This window comes from Budorcas taxicolor, chromosome X (assembly GCF_023091745.1).
Source record: "Budorcas taxicolor isolate Tak-1 chromosome X, Takin1.1, whole genome shotgun sequence".
NCBI lineage: Eukaryota > Metazoa > Chordata > Mammalia > Artiodactyla > Bovidae > Budorcas > Budorcas taxicolor.
In genome coordinates this window covers 29,139,939-29,155,248 of record NC_068935.1, presented here as the reverse complement: position 1 = coordinate 29,155,248, position 15,310 = coordinate 29,139,939, and the positions used below count along the sequence as shown (strand labels likewise).

The following is a 15,310-nucleotide window of genomic DNA, read 5'->3' as shown; positions in this document are numbered from 1 at the left end:
AAAGTATATATCATGATAATAGAAAAACTTTGCCCCCAAAATCTATACATAAGCAATACTTGAAGCATATTGCGTTCTTTTAATGGTGACAAGGTTGCATACAGACTTGGGTTACTGTGACTTGAAATCAAGCCCTTCTCCAATCTCCATGTCACATTCACACCCCTAAAAGCCTGAAGTTTCATCATGGGCAAGCTGATGGATTATCTGTACCACTGCTCTTGACTACTGACAGGGATACCATCAGAGATTAAATTGAATCTAGAGTTTATAAAAGTATCTCATATCTACTCACTACACCAAAAGTCTGGATCAGTCTAAGAATGCTCACTGTTGTATGCATGTGAACCCGTAACTTCTAGGTTATTGAGGAATCAAATAAAATTTGGAAGAATAGATTTACCTAAAATTGCTAGTCAAGAGAAGGTACAAAGCAGAAAAAAAATCCCATAAGACATAAAAAAATTTCCCTTTTCCACTCCTAGTCGAAAACAACTAGATCTCATAAAATAATTGTATAGTCACACAAAAGTAGTGCTCTTTTATCATATAAAGTGCTCTATGACTAAGCACTACAAAAGTCTTTTAGAAGAAAAATCTTTTCATTCAAATAAGTTGGTATTGTTTTCATTTAGAAATTCAAGATCCATGTATTTATCCAAGCCATTAAAGAATTTCTATAGTAATTTTTGGTGACTATAGTCCGTCAAACACAAGTTTTTATTCCCCCTTTTATATTAGTTTTTAAAAAAATATGTAGCTCATTTCCATATGCTAAAATATTTTAGGACATAAGACATTAATAGAATCATTTAAATTCTGGGTTATTTAGAAAAGAAATTTGACCAGGATCAAATTTCTTTTTGACAGAATCACTACTAATACACATTTTTCTAGTTGAGTAATAGTTATTTCTAATTGATATATATCCAACGTCAATAAGATGATTTGAATAACTTTTAAATATGGTTAATACTTCAATATAAAAATCATCACAGTGACTAGGAAACATTAATATTCTGCTCCTCCGTCAGCAGCAAATATATCAATATGCCTACTTCATTGAAGTGGCACTCCACTTAGCATCTGTTTGCCACAGGAAATGATACTAAGAATTAAACTAAATTATTCTATCTTTGATAACAATGGAAGTGCTATTCCAAGTTTAGAGACAGAAACAAGAACTAGGCTTTCAGAAAATTAATCTCTCTCTAAACCACACTAACATGCACAGCCATAATAAGAAAATATTGGTATGCTGGTTACATTCTTTGGTAAATTCTCCTAGCTTTACAGAAATAAATACAATGACAAAGACTCTGTTTCTTCATTCACCACTAAAACTAAATATGTTGTTCCTTTGAATTTTACACAATCCTAACTGGACTGTCGTAATTGGGACAGTCGCCGGTGGCTGCGACCGGCGCACTAAGCGCGGCTGAGAGGAGCTACCCCACGTGTGAGGTCAGGGGTGGAAGCCGGGAGGACCCCATGCCTGAAGGTCAGCAGCCAAGAGGAGTTACCCCACGTCCGAGGTCAGGGGCAGCGGCCGAGAGTGCCAGGCTGCGACGGCACAGAAACGGCCGAGAGGAGCTACCCCGCATCCGAGGTCAGGGGCAGCAAGGAGGAGCCACCCTGTGCCTGAGGCCATGGGCAGCAGCCGGGAGGAGCAACCCCATGTCCAAGGAGCGGTGCTGCGTGGGCGCAGGAGGGCTTAGAGGAGCTATCCCACGTTGAAGGTCAGGAAGGGTAGCGGTGAGGAGATACCCCTTGTCCAAGGTAAGGAGCAGTGGCTGTGCTTTGCTGGAGCAGCCATGAAAAGATACCCCACGCCCAAGGTAAGAGAAACCCAAGTAAGATGGCAGTTGTTCCAAGAGGGCATCAGAAGGCAGACACACTGAAACTGTACTCACAGAAAACTAGTCAGTCTAATCACACTAGGACCACAGCCTTGTCTAACTCAATGAAACTAAGCCATGCCCGTGGGGCAACCCAAGAGGAGCAGGTCATGGTGGAGAGGTCTGACAGAATGTGGTCCACTGGAGAAGCAAATGGCAAACCACTTCAGTATTCTTGCCTTGAGAACCCCATGAGCAGTATGAAAAGGCAAAACGATAGGATACTGAAGAGGAGCTCCCCAGGTCAGTAGGTGCCCAACACGCTACTGGAGATCAGTGGAGAAATAACTCCAGAAAGAATGAAGGGATGGAGCCAAAGCAAAAACAATACCCAGCTGTGGATGTGACTGGTGATAGAAGCATGATCTGATGCTGTAAAGACCAATATTGCATAGAAACCTGGAATGTTACGTCCATGAATCAAGGCAAATTGGAAGTGGTCAAACAAGAGATGGCAAGAGTGAACGTCAACATTCTAGGAATCAGCGAACTGAAATGGACTGGAATGGGTGAATTTAACTCAGATGACCATTATATCTACTACTGCAGGCAGGAATCCCTCAGAAGAAATGGAGTAGCCATCATGGTCAACAAAAGAGTCCAAAATACAGTACTTGGATGCAATCTCAAAAACGACAGAATGATCTCTGTTCGTTTCCAAGGCAGACCATTCAATATCACGGTGATTCAAGTCTATGCCCCAACCAGTAACGCTGAAGAAGCTGAAGATGAACGGTTCTGTGAAGACCTACAAGACCTTTTAGAACTAACACCCCAAAAAGATGCCTTTTCATTATAAGGGACTGGAATGCAGAAGTAGGAAGTCAAGAAACACCTGGAGTAACAGGCAAATTTGGCCTTGGAATGCAGAATGAAGCAGAGCAAAGACTAGTAAGAGTTTTGCCAAGAAAATGCACTGGTCATAGCAAACACCCTCTTCCAACAACACAAGACAAGACTCTACACATGGACATCACCAGATGGTCAACACCAAAATCAGATTGATTATATTTTTTGCAGCCAAAGATGGAGAAGCTCTATACAGTCAACAAAAACAAGACCAGGAGCTGCTCAGATCATGAACTCCTTATTACCAAATTCAGACTCAAATTGAAGAAAGTATGGAAAACCGCTAGACCATTCAGGTATGACCTAAATCAAATCCCTTATGATCATACAGTGGAAGTGAGAAATAGATTTAAGGGCCTAGATCTGATAGATAGAGTGCCTGATGAACTATGGAATGAGGTTTGTGACACTGTACAGGAGACAGGGATCAAGACCATCCCCATGGAAAAGAATTGCAAAAAAGCAAAATGGCTGTCTGGGGAGGCCTTACAAATAGCTGTGGAAAGAAGAGAGGCGAAAAACAAAAGAGAAAAGGAAAGATATAAGCATATGAATGAAGAGTTCCAAAGAATAGCAAGAAGAGATAAGAAAGCCTTCTTCAGCGATCAATGCAAAGAAATAGAGGAAAAGAACAGAATGGGAAAGACTAGAGATCTCTTTAAGAAAATTAGAGATACCAAGGGAACTTTTCATGCAGAGATGGACTCGATAAAGGACAGAAATGGTACGGACCTAACAGAAGCAGAAAATATTAAGAGGTGGCAAGAAGACATGGAAGAACTGTACAAAAATAATCAGATGATCATGATGGTGTGATCACTAATCTAGAGCCAGACATCCTGGAATGTAAAGTCAAATGGGCCTTAGAAAGCATCACTACGAACGAAGCTAGTGGAGGTGATGGAATTCCAGTGGAGCTGTTTCAAATCCTGAAAGATGATGCTGTGAAAGTGCTTCCCTCAATATGCCAGCAAATTCGGAAAACTCAGCAGTGGCCACAGGACTGGAAAAGGTCAGTTCTCATTCCAATCCCAAAGAAAGGCAATGCCAAAGAATGCTCAAACTATCACACAATGGCACTCATCTCACATGCTAGTAAAGTAATGCTCAAAATTCTCCAAGCCAGGCTTCAGGAATACATGAACTGTGAACTCCCTGATGTTCAAGCTGGTTTTAGAAAAGGCAAAGAAACCAGAGATCAAATTGCCAACATCCGCTGGATCATGGAAAAAGGAGAGTTCCAGAGAAACATCTATTTCTGCTTTATTGACTATGCCAAAGCCTTTGACTGTGTGGATCACAATAAACTGTGGAAAATTCTGAGAGAGATGGGAATATCAAACCACCTGACCTGCCTCTTGAGAAATCTATATGCAGGTCAGGAAGCAACAGTTAGAACTGGACATGGAACAACAGACTGGTTCCAAATAGAAAAAGAAGTACGTCAAGGCTGTATATTGTCATCCTGCTTATTTAACTTCTATGCAGAGTACATCATGAGAAACGCTGGACTGGAAGAAACACAAGCTGGAATCAAGATTGCCGGAAGAATCATCAATAACCTCAGATATTGAAATGACACCACCCTTAGGGCAGAAAGTGGAGAGGAGCTAAAAAGCCTCTTGATGAAAGTGTAAGAGGAGAGTGAAAAAGTTGGCTTAAAGCTCAACATTCAGAAAACGAAGATCATGGCATCCGGTCCCGTCACTTCATGGGAAATAGATGGGGAAACAGTGGAAACAGCGTCAGACTATTTTTTGGGGCTCCAAAATCACTGTAGATGGTGACTGCAGCCATGAAATTAAAAGACGCTTACTCCTTGGAAGAAAAGTTATGACCAACCTAGATAGCATGTGCAAAAGCAGAGACATTACTTTGCCAACTAAGGTCCATCTAGTCAAGGCTATGCTTTTTCCTGTAGTCATGTATGGATGTGAGAGTTGGACTGTGAAGAAAGCTGGGTGCTGAAGAATTGATGCTTTTGAACTGTGGTGTTGGAGAAGACTCTTGAGAGTCCCTTGGACTGCAAGGAGATCCAACCAGTCTATCCTAAAGGAGATCAGCCCTGGGATTTCTTTGGAAGGAATGATGCTAAAGCTGAAACTCCAGTACTTTGGCCACCTCATGCAAAGAGTTGACTCATTGGAAAAGACTCTGATGCTGGGAGGGATTGGGGGCAGGAGGAGAAGGGGATGACCGAGGATGAGATGGCTGGATGGCATCACTGACTCAATGGATGTGAGTCTGAGTGAAGTCTGGGAGTTGGTGATGGACAGGGAGGCCTGGTGTGCTGTGATTCATGGGGTCTCAAAGAGTCGAACATGACTGAGCGACTGAACTGAACTGAATTGGACTTTTTTGGTTAGTTTTAGCATTAGCCACTCAGTTGTGTCCGACTCTTTGTGGTGACCCCATGGACTCTGTCTGGACTTCCCTGGTGGCTCAGATGGTAAAGCGTCTGCCTACAATGCAGGAGATCCAGGTTCAATCCCTGGGTCAGGAAGATCTCCTGCAGAAGGAAATGGCAACCCACTGCAGTATTCTTGCCTGGAAAATCCCATGGACGAAGGAACCTGGTAGGTTACAGTCCATGGGGCCGCAAAGAGTCAGACAAGACTGAGCAACTTCACTCACTCACTCAGACTGTATCCCACCAGGCTCCTCTTTCTATGGAATTCTCTGCACAGGAATACTGGACTAGTGGATTGCCATTCCCTTTTCAAGGAGAATCTGTTTTCCCAACCCAAGGACCAAATCCAGGTTTCCTGCATTGCAGGCAGATTCTTTACTTTCTGAGCCACCAGGGAATTGATTGGACATTTAACAAGCATCATTAATACCTTCACTTTTACATTATAACATCAAATCTAATTAACAGAAATCCACAAAGGTATCTGACATTCTCCCAGAGCCACAAGGATTAAGTGTGCTGACTGCCTGCATCATTCTAGTATACTGGCTGAAAATCAAGCCACTGTATATTCTTCATGAATATAATCAGGACTTGCTGAAATATGGCTGTGGCCAGAAGCTACTGCTCACGTTGATATACAAACCAGAGCCTTTTTATTTTTTGGACATAAATCAAGAAAACACTGATGAGGCAGTTGAATGGGTGTCAGAAACTCCATCAGAGACTAACACAAACTTATTTAGTAGTCTGATGTTCTAAACAAAGCATTCCAACACTTCCTTTTCTAGGTACATTTGGCCTTAAGGGAGAGAAAAATTAACAAATAAACATAAATAGATGACTTGGCTCCAATTAAATTATGATTTCTAATCTAAAAAGATCTACAATGGTGTTAGGCAATCTTAATGTTTAGGTAACTCAGTTAAAATTTTCCTTTTCTCTCACATATTTTTACCTCTCACACCTCCTTAGTCAAGTTCCTAACCATATTCTCCTGATTCTCACAAATTCCTCTCACATCCAGCACCTTATAGTATAACAAGGATATATAAGACAGTCCCACATTTTCTACTAGAAACAACATCTGTTAAAACTTTGCTTCACTGAAAGTAAATGCTTACTTGAACTGGGTGATTTTGAACCTGGTATGGCTCCAACAAAGATCAGCTCATCATCTTCTTCCTCCTCCGGTGTTTCTACTTTCTTCTGCCACGGTTCCAACTCCTCTTCTTCACATTCCATAAACAGCTCTGCCATTTTGGAACTATCTAATTTTCAAAAAGAGAATCCAATTTTATTTTTCTAAATATTTTCTTGTAATCCATAGTATGATATTTAAGATGTACTTTACCAAGGCTAATAGCAATTATTGAACTGACGTTTTAAAAGTCAGAAATAGTAACAAAACTATGAAACTCAGAACCCAATCTCTAAGCTCTAAAACTAGTAAAATTAAGCTAGCTAGGAAGATAATGGATGACAGTAGTTATTTAGTGGCTAATAAATTTTAGGAACAATCAAATCCAATCAAAATGAGTTTTAATTTTATTGCTAGAATACAATTATATTCACAAAAAGAGTGTACCTAACTAACTCTTATCTGAACAAAAACCCAGATACTTCTGTATTATAATAACAAAAGGGGGATGAACTGAGAAGCAGCAACAACAGGTGAGAGAGATACTAGGAAAACTGAACCAGATTCAGGGATACTAGGCACAGGGCAACACAGAGATGAAGTGCTGGAACAAAAATAGGATAATTAAGTGAGGCTTATTCCATCCTAATGTAGCATTTCTCACTTGAAGAAACTAAGTAAAGAACATATTGTGGGTACCACCAGTCTGTAAGTACTGACCAATCACAAAGACCTACCAGGAAGCACCTTAGTGTTTCATTTTTAAATACTGGACAGACACCCACTAAGCACCAGAAGTATGATTAAAATCTGCAATGTGAAAGACCAAAGCAATAAAACAGATCAAAGGATATTAAAACACAAGTAATACTGAAGACAAGAAAAAATATTAGAGATTACAATTAACATTTTAAAGATGTAAGACAAGAATGCTATAAAAAATTAGTATTCACAAAGCTAAAAGATTAAAAACAAAATAGCCAAAATTCAGTGAAGAAAAATAAAGTGCCAAAATTGAGTAAATATCCCATGCCATCGGCGCACGCACACACGGTGCAGTGCTAAATTGCTTCAATCATGTCCGACTCTTTGTGACCCTATGGACAGTAGTCTCCCAGGTTCCTCTGTCCCAGGGACGCTCCCGGCAAGAATACTGGAGGGGGTTGCCTTGCCTGCCTCAAGGGTCTCTTTCCAGCGGCTCCCACAGTGTACGCGGATTCACTGCTGAGCCAACCGGGAAGCCCCAAATATCCCATAAATGGAGCTAAAAGACAAAAAATATACCTATACTAAATAAAGAAGAAAAATTTGCGATAAATCAATTTCAAAACTACAACTCACCTAATAGAAGTCCCAGACAAAAAAAGAGAAAAAGAACAGGGAATATAATAAAAGAAAAAATACAAGACAAAAGTTCCCAGTTCTAAAGGACATAAATTCTCCAGATAAAAGGACCCACTAGCACCCAGCACAATAATCAAGAAAAAACCTACAGTAGACGGAGAAGTCATGAAATTTCAAAATGCTGGAGATAAACAGAATATCCTAAAATCTGAGAGCAGAAATTTAGAAAACTGATTTCAAAAATCTTAGTGAAAATAATTTTTCAATTTAGCATTCTATACCCAGACACAATTTTCGTCAAGCATAAAATTATATATTCATCAAGAAAAAAAAAAAAAGAATAAAGATTAGCAGCGAGGAGTCGCTCCACTCCGTCCCGGCAGGAAGCGACACATTGGTGTCTCAGGTCTTGCTGATGTAGCACGAGATTCCCGTGATGAACCTGTCGGACAGTAAGGCCTACTACTTCAGCCCGTCGCTGACCACGTAGAACCTGGTCTCTGACAAATAAGACTCACTGCGCCAGTGCGCAGACTTCTGGAGCTGCCTGCCAGCCCAGGACGCCATGCTGTACTCCCGACCGTTAGCCACAGGACAGGGGCGCGCTGCCACCTGCTGGGGAGTAAGGCGGCCTAGCTCTTCTCCGTGCCTCACATGGGGCTGCAAAAGACCAACCTAGTCTACCTGGACAGTCAGTTCGCAGTCGCGCTAATCCTCCGCTCCACCCATGAATACCCCCACTGGCTCTCTTAACACCAATATGTCCTCTAACGCCAAACTGCCTCTCCACGTGGTTCCTGCTCTCTCACGTTACTTGATCTCGCACGGTACGTTATCTCGCGATATCTCCTCTCGAGCGCCACCCCTCCCCCCACCTCGCGGTAACCCCGCTCGCAATAGCACCACTGGCCTATGCACCCGATGTCCACTCACACCATACTGCCTCTACATGCGGTACCCGCTGTCTGATGCTACGATCTCCCTCGGGGTACCCACCTCTCTCACAGCACGCCCCTCTTTTGTGGTACTGCCATTGGCTCTGCTATGCGCAGTATGTCCTCTCACGTGGTAACGCCTCTACAATTGGTTCGTGCTCTCGCACGGTACATTCTCTCGCGAGAGCTCCTCTCGTGCGCTACCCCTCCCCCCACCTCGCGGTACCCGCCTCTCGCAATAGCACCACTGGCCTATGCCCAGGATGTCCTCTCACATGACACTGCCTCTACATGCGGCACCAGCTCTCACATGCTACGTCCTCCCACGCGGTACCCACCTCTCTCTCAGCACGCCCCTCTTTTGTGGTACCGCCATTGGCTCTGCTATGCGCAGTATGTCCTCTCACGTGGTAACGCCTCTACAATTGGTTCGTGCTCTCGCACGGTACGTTCTCTCTCGCGATATCTCCTCTCGCGCGCTACGCCTCCGTCCCTCACGCTACCCCTCCCCCCACCTCGCGGTACCCGCCTCTCGCAACAGCACCACTGGCCTATGGGAAGGATGTCCTCTCACATGACACTGCCTCTACATGCGGTACTGGCTCTCACATGCTACGTCCTCCCTCGGGGTACCCACCTCTCTCACAGCACGCCCCTCTTTTGTGGTACCGCCATTGGCTCTGCTATGCGCAATATGTCCTCTCACGTGGTAACGCCTCTACAATTGGTTCGTGCTCTCGCACGGTACGTTCTCTCGCGATAGCTCCTCTCGTTCGCTACCCCTCCCCCCACCTCACGGTACCCGCCTCTCGCAATAGCATCACTGGCCTATGGGAAGGATGTCCTCTCACACAACACTGCCTCTACATGCGGTACCGGCTCTCACATGCTACGTCCTCCCTCGGGGTACCCACCTCTCTCTCAGCACGCCCCTCTTTTCTGGTACCGCCATTGGCTCTGCTATGCGCAGTATGTCCTCTCACCTGGCAACGCCTCTACGATTGGTTCGTGCTCTCGCACGGTACGTTCTCTCGCGATAGCTCCTCTCGTGCGCTACCCCTCCCCCCACCTCGCGGTACCCGCCTCTCGCAATCGCACCACGGGCCTATGGGAAGGATGTCCTCTCACATGACACTGCCTCTACATGCGGTACCGGCTCTCACATGCTACGTCCTCCCTCGGGGTACCCACCTCTCTCACAGCACGCCCCTCTTTTGTGGTACCGCCATTGGCTCTGCTATGCGCAGTATGTCCTCTCACGTGGTAACGCCTCTACAATTGGTTCGTGCTCTCGCACGGTACGTTCTCTCTCGCGATATCTCCTCTCTCGCGCGACGCCTCCGTCCCTCACGCTACCCCTCCCGCCACCTCGCGGTACCCCCCTTCGCAATAGCACCACTGGACTATGCACACGATGTCCTCTCACACGATAGTGCCTCTACATGCGGTACCCGCTGTCTCATGCTACGATCTCCCTCGGGGTACCCACCTCTCTCACAGCACGCCCCTCTTTTGTGGTACCGCCATTGGCTCTGCTATGCGCAGTATGTCCTGTCACGTGGTAACGCCTCTACAATTGGTTCGTGCTCTCGCACGGTACGTTCTCTCTCGCGATATCTCCTCTCGCGCGCGACGCCTCCGTCCCTCACGCTACCCCTACCCCCACCTGGCGATACCCGCCCTCGCAATAGCACCACTGGCCTATGCCCCCGATGTCCTCTCACAGGACACGGCCTCTACATGCGGTACACGCTCTCGCATGCTACTTCCTCCCTCGGGGTACCCACCTCTCTCACAGCACGCCCCTCTTTTGTGGTACCGCCATTGGCTCTGCTATGCGCAGTATGTCCTCTCACCTGGCAACGCCTCTACGATTGGTTCATGCTCTCGCACGGTACGTTCTCTCTCGCGATATCTCCTCTCTCGCGCTACGCCTCCGTCCCTCACGCTGCCCCTCCCCCCACCTCGCGGTACCCGCCTCTCGATGTAGCACCACGGGCCTATGCCCAGGATGTCCTCTCACATGACACTGCCTCTACATGCGGCACCGGCTCTCACAAGCTACGTCCTCCCTCGGGGTACCCACCTCACTCACAGCACGCCCCTCTTTTGTGGTACCGCCATTGGCTCTGCTATGCGCAGTATGTCCTCTCACCTGGCAATGCCTCTACAATTGGTTCGTGCTCTCGCACGGTACGTTCTCTCTCGCGATATCTCCTCTCTCGCGCTACGCCTCCGTCCCTCATGCTGCCCCTCCCCCCACCTCGCGGTAACCCCCCTCGCAATAGCATCACTGGCCTATGCGCCCGATGTCCACTCACACGACACTGTCTCTACATGCGGTACCCGCTGTCGCATGCTACGTCCTCCCTCGGGGTACCCACCTCTCTCACAGCACGCCCCTCTTTTGTGGTACCACCATTGGCTCTGCTATGCGCAGTATGTCCTCTCACCTGGCAACGCCTCTACAATTGGTTCGTGCTCTCGCACGGTACGTTCTCTCTGGCGATATCTCCTCTCTCGCGCTACGCCTCCGTCCCTCACGCTACGCCTCCGTCCCTCACGCTACCCCTCCCCCCACCTCGCGGTAACCCCCCTCGCAATAGCATCACTGGCCTATGCGCCCGATGTCCACTCACACGACACTGTCTCTACATGCGGTACCCGCTGTCGCATGCTACGTCCTCCCTCGGGGTACCCACCTCTCTCACAGCACGCCCCTCTTTTGTGGTACCGCCATTGGCTCTGCTATGCGCAGTATGTCCTCTCACCTGGCAACGCCTCTACGATTGGTTCGTGCTCTCGCACGGTACGTTCTCTCTCGCGATATCTCCTCTCTCGCGCTACGCCTCCGTCCCTCACGCTGCCCCTCCCCCCACCTCGCGGTACCCGCCTCTCGATGTAGCACCACGGGCCTATGCCCAGGATGTCCTCTCACATGACACTGCCTCTACATGCGGCACCGGCTCTCACAAGCTACGTCCTCCCTCGGGGTACCCACCTCACTCACAGCACGCCCCTCTTTTGTGGTACCGCCATTGGCTCTGCTATGCGCAGTATGTCCTCTCACGTGGTAACGCCTCTACAATTGGTTCGTGCTCTCGCACGGTACGTTCTCTCTCGCGATATCTCCTCTCGCGCGCTACGCCTCCGTCCCTCACGCTACCCCTTCCCCCACCTCGCGGTACCCGCCTCTCGCAACAGCACCACTGGCCTATGGGAAGGATGTCCTCTCACATGACACTGCCTCTACATGCGGTACTGGCTCTCACATGCTACGTCCTCCCTCGGGGTACCAACCTCTCTCACAGCACGCCCCTCTTTTGTGGTACCGCCATTGGCTCTGCTATGCGCAATATGTCCTCTCACGTGGTAACGCCTCTACAATTGGTTCGTGCTCTCGCACGGTACGTTCTCTCGCGATAGCTCCTCTCGTTCGCTACCCCTCCCCCCACCTCACGGTACCCGCCTCTCGCAATAGCATCACTGGCCTATGGGAAGGATGTCCTCTCACACAACACTGCCTCTACATGCGGTACCGGCTCTCACATGCTACGTCCTCCCTCGGGGTACCCACCTCTCTCTCAGCACGCCCCTCTTTTCTGGTACCGCCATTGGCTCTGCTATGCGCAGAATGTCCTCTCACCTGGCAACGCCTCTACGATTGGTTCGTGCTCTCGCACGGTACGTTCTCTCGCGATAGCTCCTCTCGTGCGCTACCCCTCCCCCCACCTCGCCGTACCTGCCTCTCCCAATAGCACCACTGGCCTATGCCCACGATGTCCTCTCACACGATACTGCCTCTACATGCAGTACCTGCTCTCCCGTGCTACATCCTCTCTCCTGGTATACACCTGTCTCGTGCTACCTCTCCCCCCACCTCGCAGTAACCCCCTCACAATAGCACCACTGGCCTATGCCCCCGATGTCCTCTCACACGATACAGTCTCTACATGCGGTACCCGCTGTCGCATGCTACGTCCTCCCTCGGGGTACCCACCTCTCTCACAGCACGCCCGTCTTATGTGGTACCGCCATTTGCTCTGCTATGCGCAGTATGTCCTCTCACCTGGCAACGCCTCTACAATTGGTTCGTGCTCTCGCACGGTACGTTCTCTCGCGATAGCTCCTCTCGTGGGCTACCCCTCCCCCCACCTCGTGGTACCCGCCTCTCGCTGTAGCACCACTGCCCTATGCCCAGGATGTCCTCTCACATGACACTGCCTCTACATGCGGCAGCGGCTCTCACAATCTACGTCCTCCCTCGGGGTACCCACCTCACTCACAGCACGCCCCTCTCTTGTGGTACCACCATTGGCTCTGCTATGCGCAGTATGTCCTCTCACCTGGCAACGCCTCTACAATTGGTTCGTGCTCTCGCACGGTACGTTCTCTCTGGCGATATCTCCTCTCTCGCGCGACGCCTCCGTCCCTCACGCTACGCCTCCGTCCCTCACGCTACGCCTCCGTCCCTCACGCTACCCCTCCCCCCACCTCGCGGTAACCCCCCTCGCAATAGCACCACTGGCCTATGTGCCCCATGTCCTCTCACACGATACTGCCTCTACATGCGGTACCCGCTGTCGCATGCTATGTCCTCCCTCGGGGTACCCACCTCTCTCACAGCACGCCCCTCTTTTGTGGTACCGCCATTGGCTCTGCTATGCGCAGTATGTCCTCTCACGTGGTAACGCCTCTACAATTGGTTCGTGCTCTCGCACGGTACGTTCTCTCTCGCGATATCTCCTCTCGCGCGCTACGCCTCCGTCCCTCACGCTACCCCTCCCCCCACCTCGCGGTACCCGCCTCTCGCAACAGCACCACTGGCCTATGGGAAGGATGTCCTCTCACAGGACACTGCCTCTACATGCGGTACCGGCTCTCACATGCTACGTCCTCCCTCGGGGTACCCACCTCTCTCACAGCACGCCCCTCTTTTGTGGTACCGCCATTGGCTCTGCTATGCGCAATATGTCCTCTCACGTGGTAACGCCTCTACAATTGGTTCGTGCTCTCGCACGGTACGTTCTCTCGCGATAGCTCCTCTCGTTCGCTACCCCTCCCCCCACCTCGCGGTACCCGCCTCTCGCAATCGCACCACGGGCCTATGGGAAGGATGTCCTCTCACATGACACTGCCTCTACATGCGGTACCGGCTCTCACATGCTACGTCCTCCCTCGGGGTACCCACCTCTCTCACAGCACGCCCCTCTTTTGTGGTACCGCCATTGGCTCTGCTATGCGCAGTATGTCCTCTCACGTGGTAACGCCTCTACAATTGGTTCGTGCTCTCGCACGGTACGTTCTCTCTCGCGATATCTCCTCTCGCGCGTGACGCCTCCGTCCCTCACGCTACCCCTCCCCCCACCTCGCGGTACCCCCCTTCGCAATAGCACCACTGGACTATGCACACGATGTCCTCTCACACGATAGTGCCTCTACATGCGGTACCCGCTGTCTCATGCTACGATCTCCCTCGGGGTACCCACCTCTCTCACAGCACGCCCCTCTTTTGTGGTACCGCCATTGGCTCTGCTATGCGCAGTATGTCCTCTCACCTGGCAACGCCTCTACAATTGGTTCGTGCTCTCGCATGGTACGTTCTCTCTCGCGATATCTCCTCTCTCGCGATATCTCCTCTCTCGCGCGACGTCTCCATCCCTCACGCTACCCCTCCCCCCACCTCGCGGTACCCCCCCTCGCAATAGCACCACTGGCCTATGCACCCGATGTCCTCTCACACGATACTGCCTCTACATACGGTACCCGCTGTCACATGCTACGTCCTCCCTTGGGGTACCCACCTCTCACAGCACACCCCTCTTTTGTGGTACCGCCATTGGCTCTGCTATGAGCAGTATGTCCTCTCACGTGGTAACGCCTCTACAATTGGTTCGTGCTCTCGCACGGTACGTTCTCTCTCGCGATATCTCCTCTCTCGCGCTACGCCTCCGTCCCTCACGCTACCCCTCCCCCCACCTCGCTGTACCCCCCCTCGCAATAGCACCACTGGACTGTGCGCACGATGTCCTCTCACACGATACTGCCTCTACATGCGGTACCCGCTGTCTCATGCTACGATCTCCCTCGGGGTACCCACCTCTCTCACAGCACGCCCCTCTTTCGTGGTACCGCCATTGGCTCTGCTATGCGCAGTATGTCCTCTCACGTGGTAACGCCTCTACAATTGGTTCGTGCTCTCGCACGGTAGGTTCTCTCGCGATAGCTCCTCTCGTGCGCTACCCCTCCCCCCACCTCGCGGTACCCGCCTCTCGCAATCGCACCACGGGCCTATGGGAAGGATGTCCTCTCACACGACAATGCCTCTACATGCGGTACCGGCTCTCACATGCTACGTCCTCCCTCGGGGTACCCACCTCTCTCACAGCACGCCCCTCTTTTGTGGTACCGCCATTGGCTCTGCTATGCGCAGTATGTCCTGTCACGTGGTAACGCCTCTACAATTGGTTCGTGCTCTCGCACGGTACGTTCTCTCTCGCGATATCTCCTCTCGCGCGCGACGCCTCCGTCCCTCACGCTACCCCTACCCCCACCTGGCGATACCCGCCCTCGCAATAGCACCACTGGCCTATGCCCCCGATGTCCTCTCACAGGACACTGCCTCTACATGCGGTACACGCTCTCGCATGCTACTTCCTCCCTCGGGGTACCCACCTCTCTCACAGCACGCCCCTCTTTTGTGGTACCGCCATTGGCTCTGCTATGCGCAGTA

The 15,310-nt window shown here is 49.6% G+C and overlaps 1 protein-coding gene and 1 non-coding gene across 2 annotated transcripts in view; one reads left to right on the top strand and one right to left on the bottom strand.

Annotated features, from left to right (window-relative positions):
• ZNF280C (zinc finger protein 280C) overlaps nucleotides 1-8,209 on the bottom strand; it is a 46,844-nt gene extending 38,635 nt beyond the window's left edge. The window contains exons 1-2 of the mRNA XM_052662608.1: nucleotides 8,161-8,209; nucleotides 6,282-6,428 (exon numbers count right to left, since the gene is read on the bottom strand). Of these exons, the coding sequence (XP_052518568.1) occupies nucleotides 6,282-6,428; nucleotides 8,161-8,209 (196 nt within the window). The remainder of the gene's footprint in view (nucleotides 1-6,281; nucleotides 6,429-8,160) is intronic.
• TRNAC-ACA (transfer RNA cysteine (anticodon ACA)) lies at nucleotides 5,179-5,251 on the top strand. Its single transcript has one exon. It is a non-coding gene; the product is annotated as a tRNA-Cys (tRNA).
• Nucleotides 8,210-15,310: the final 7,101 nt, after the last annotated feature.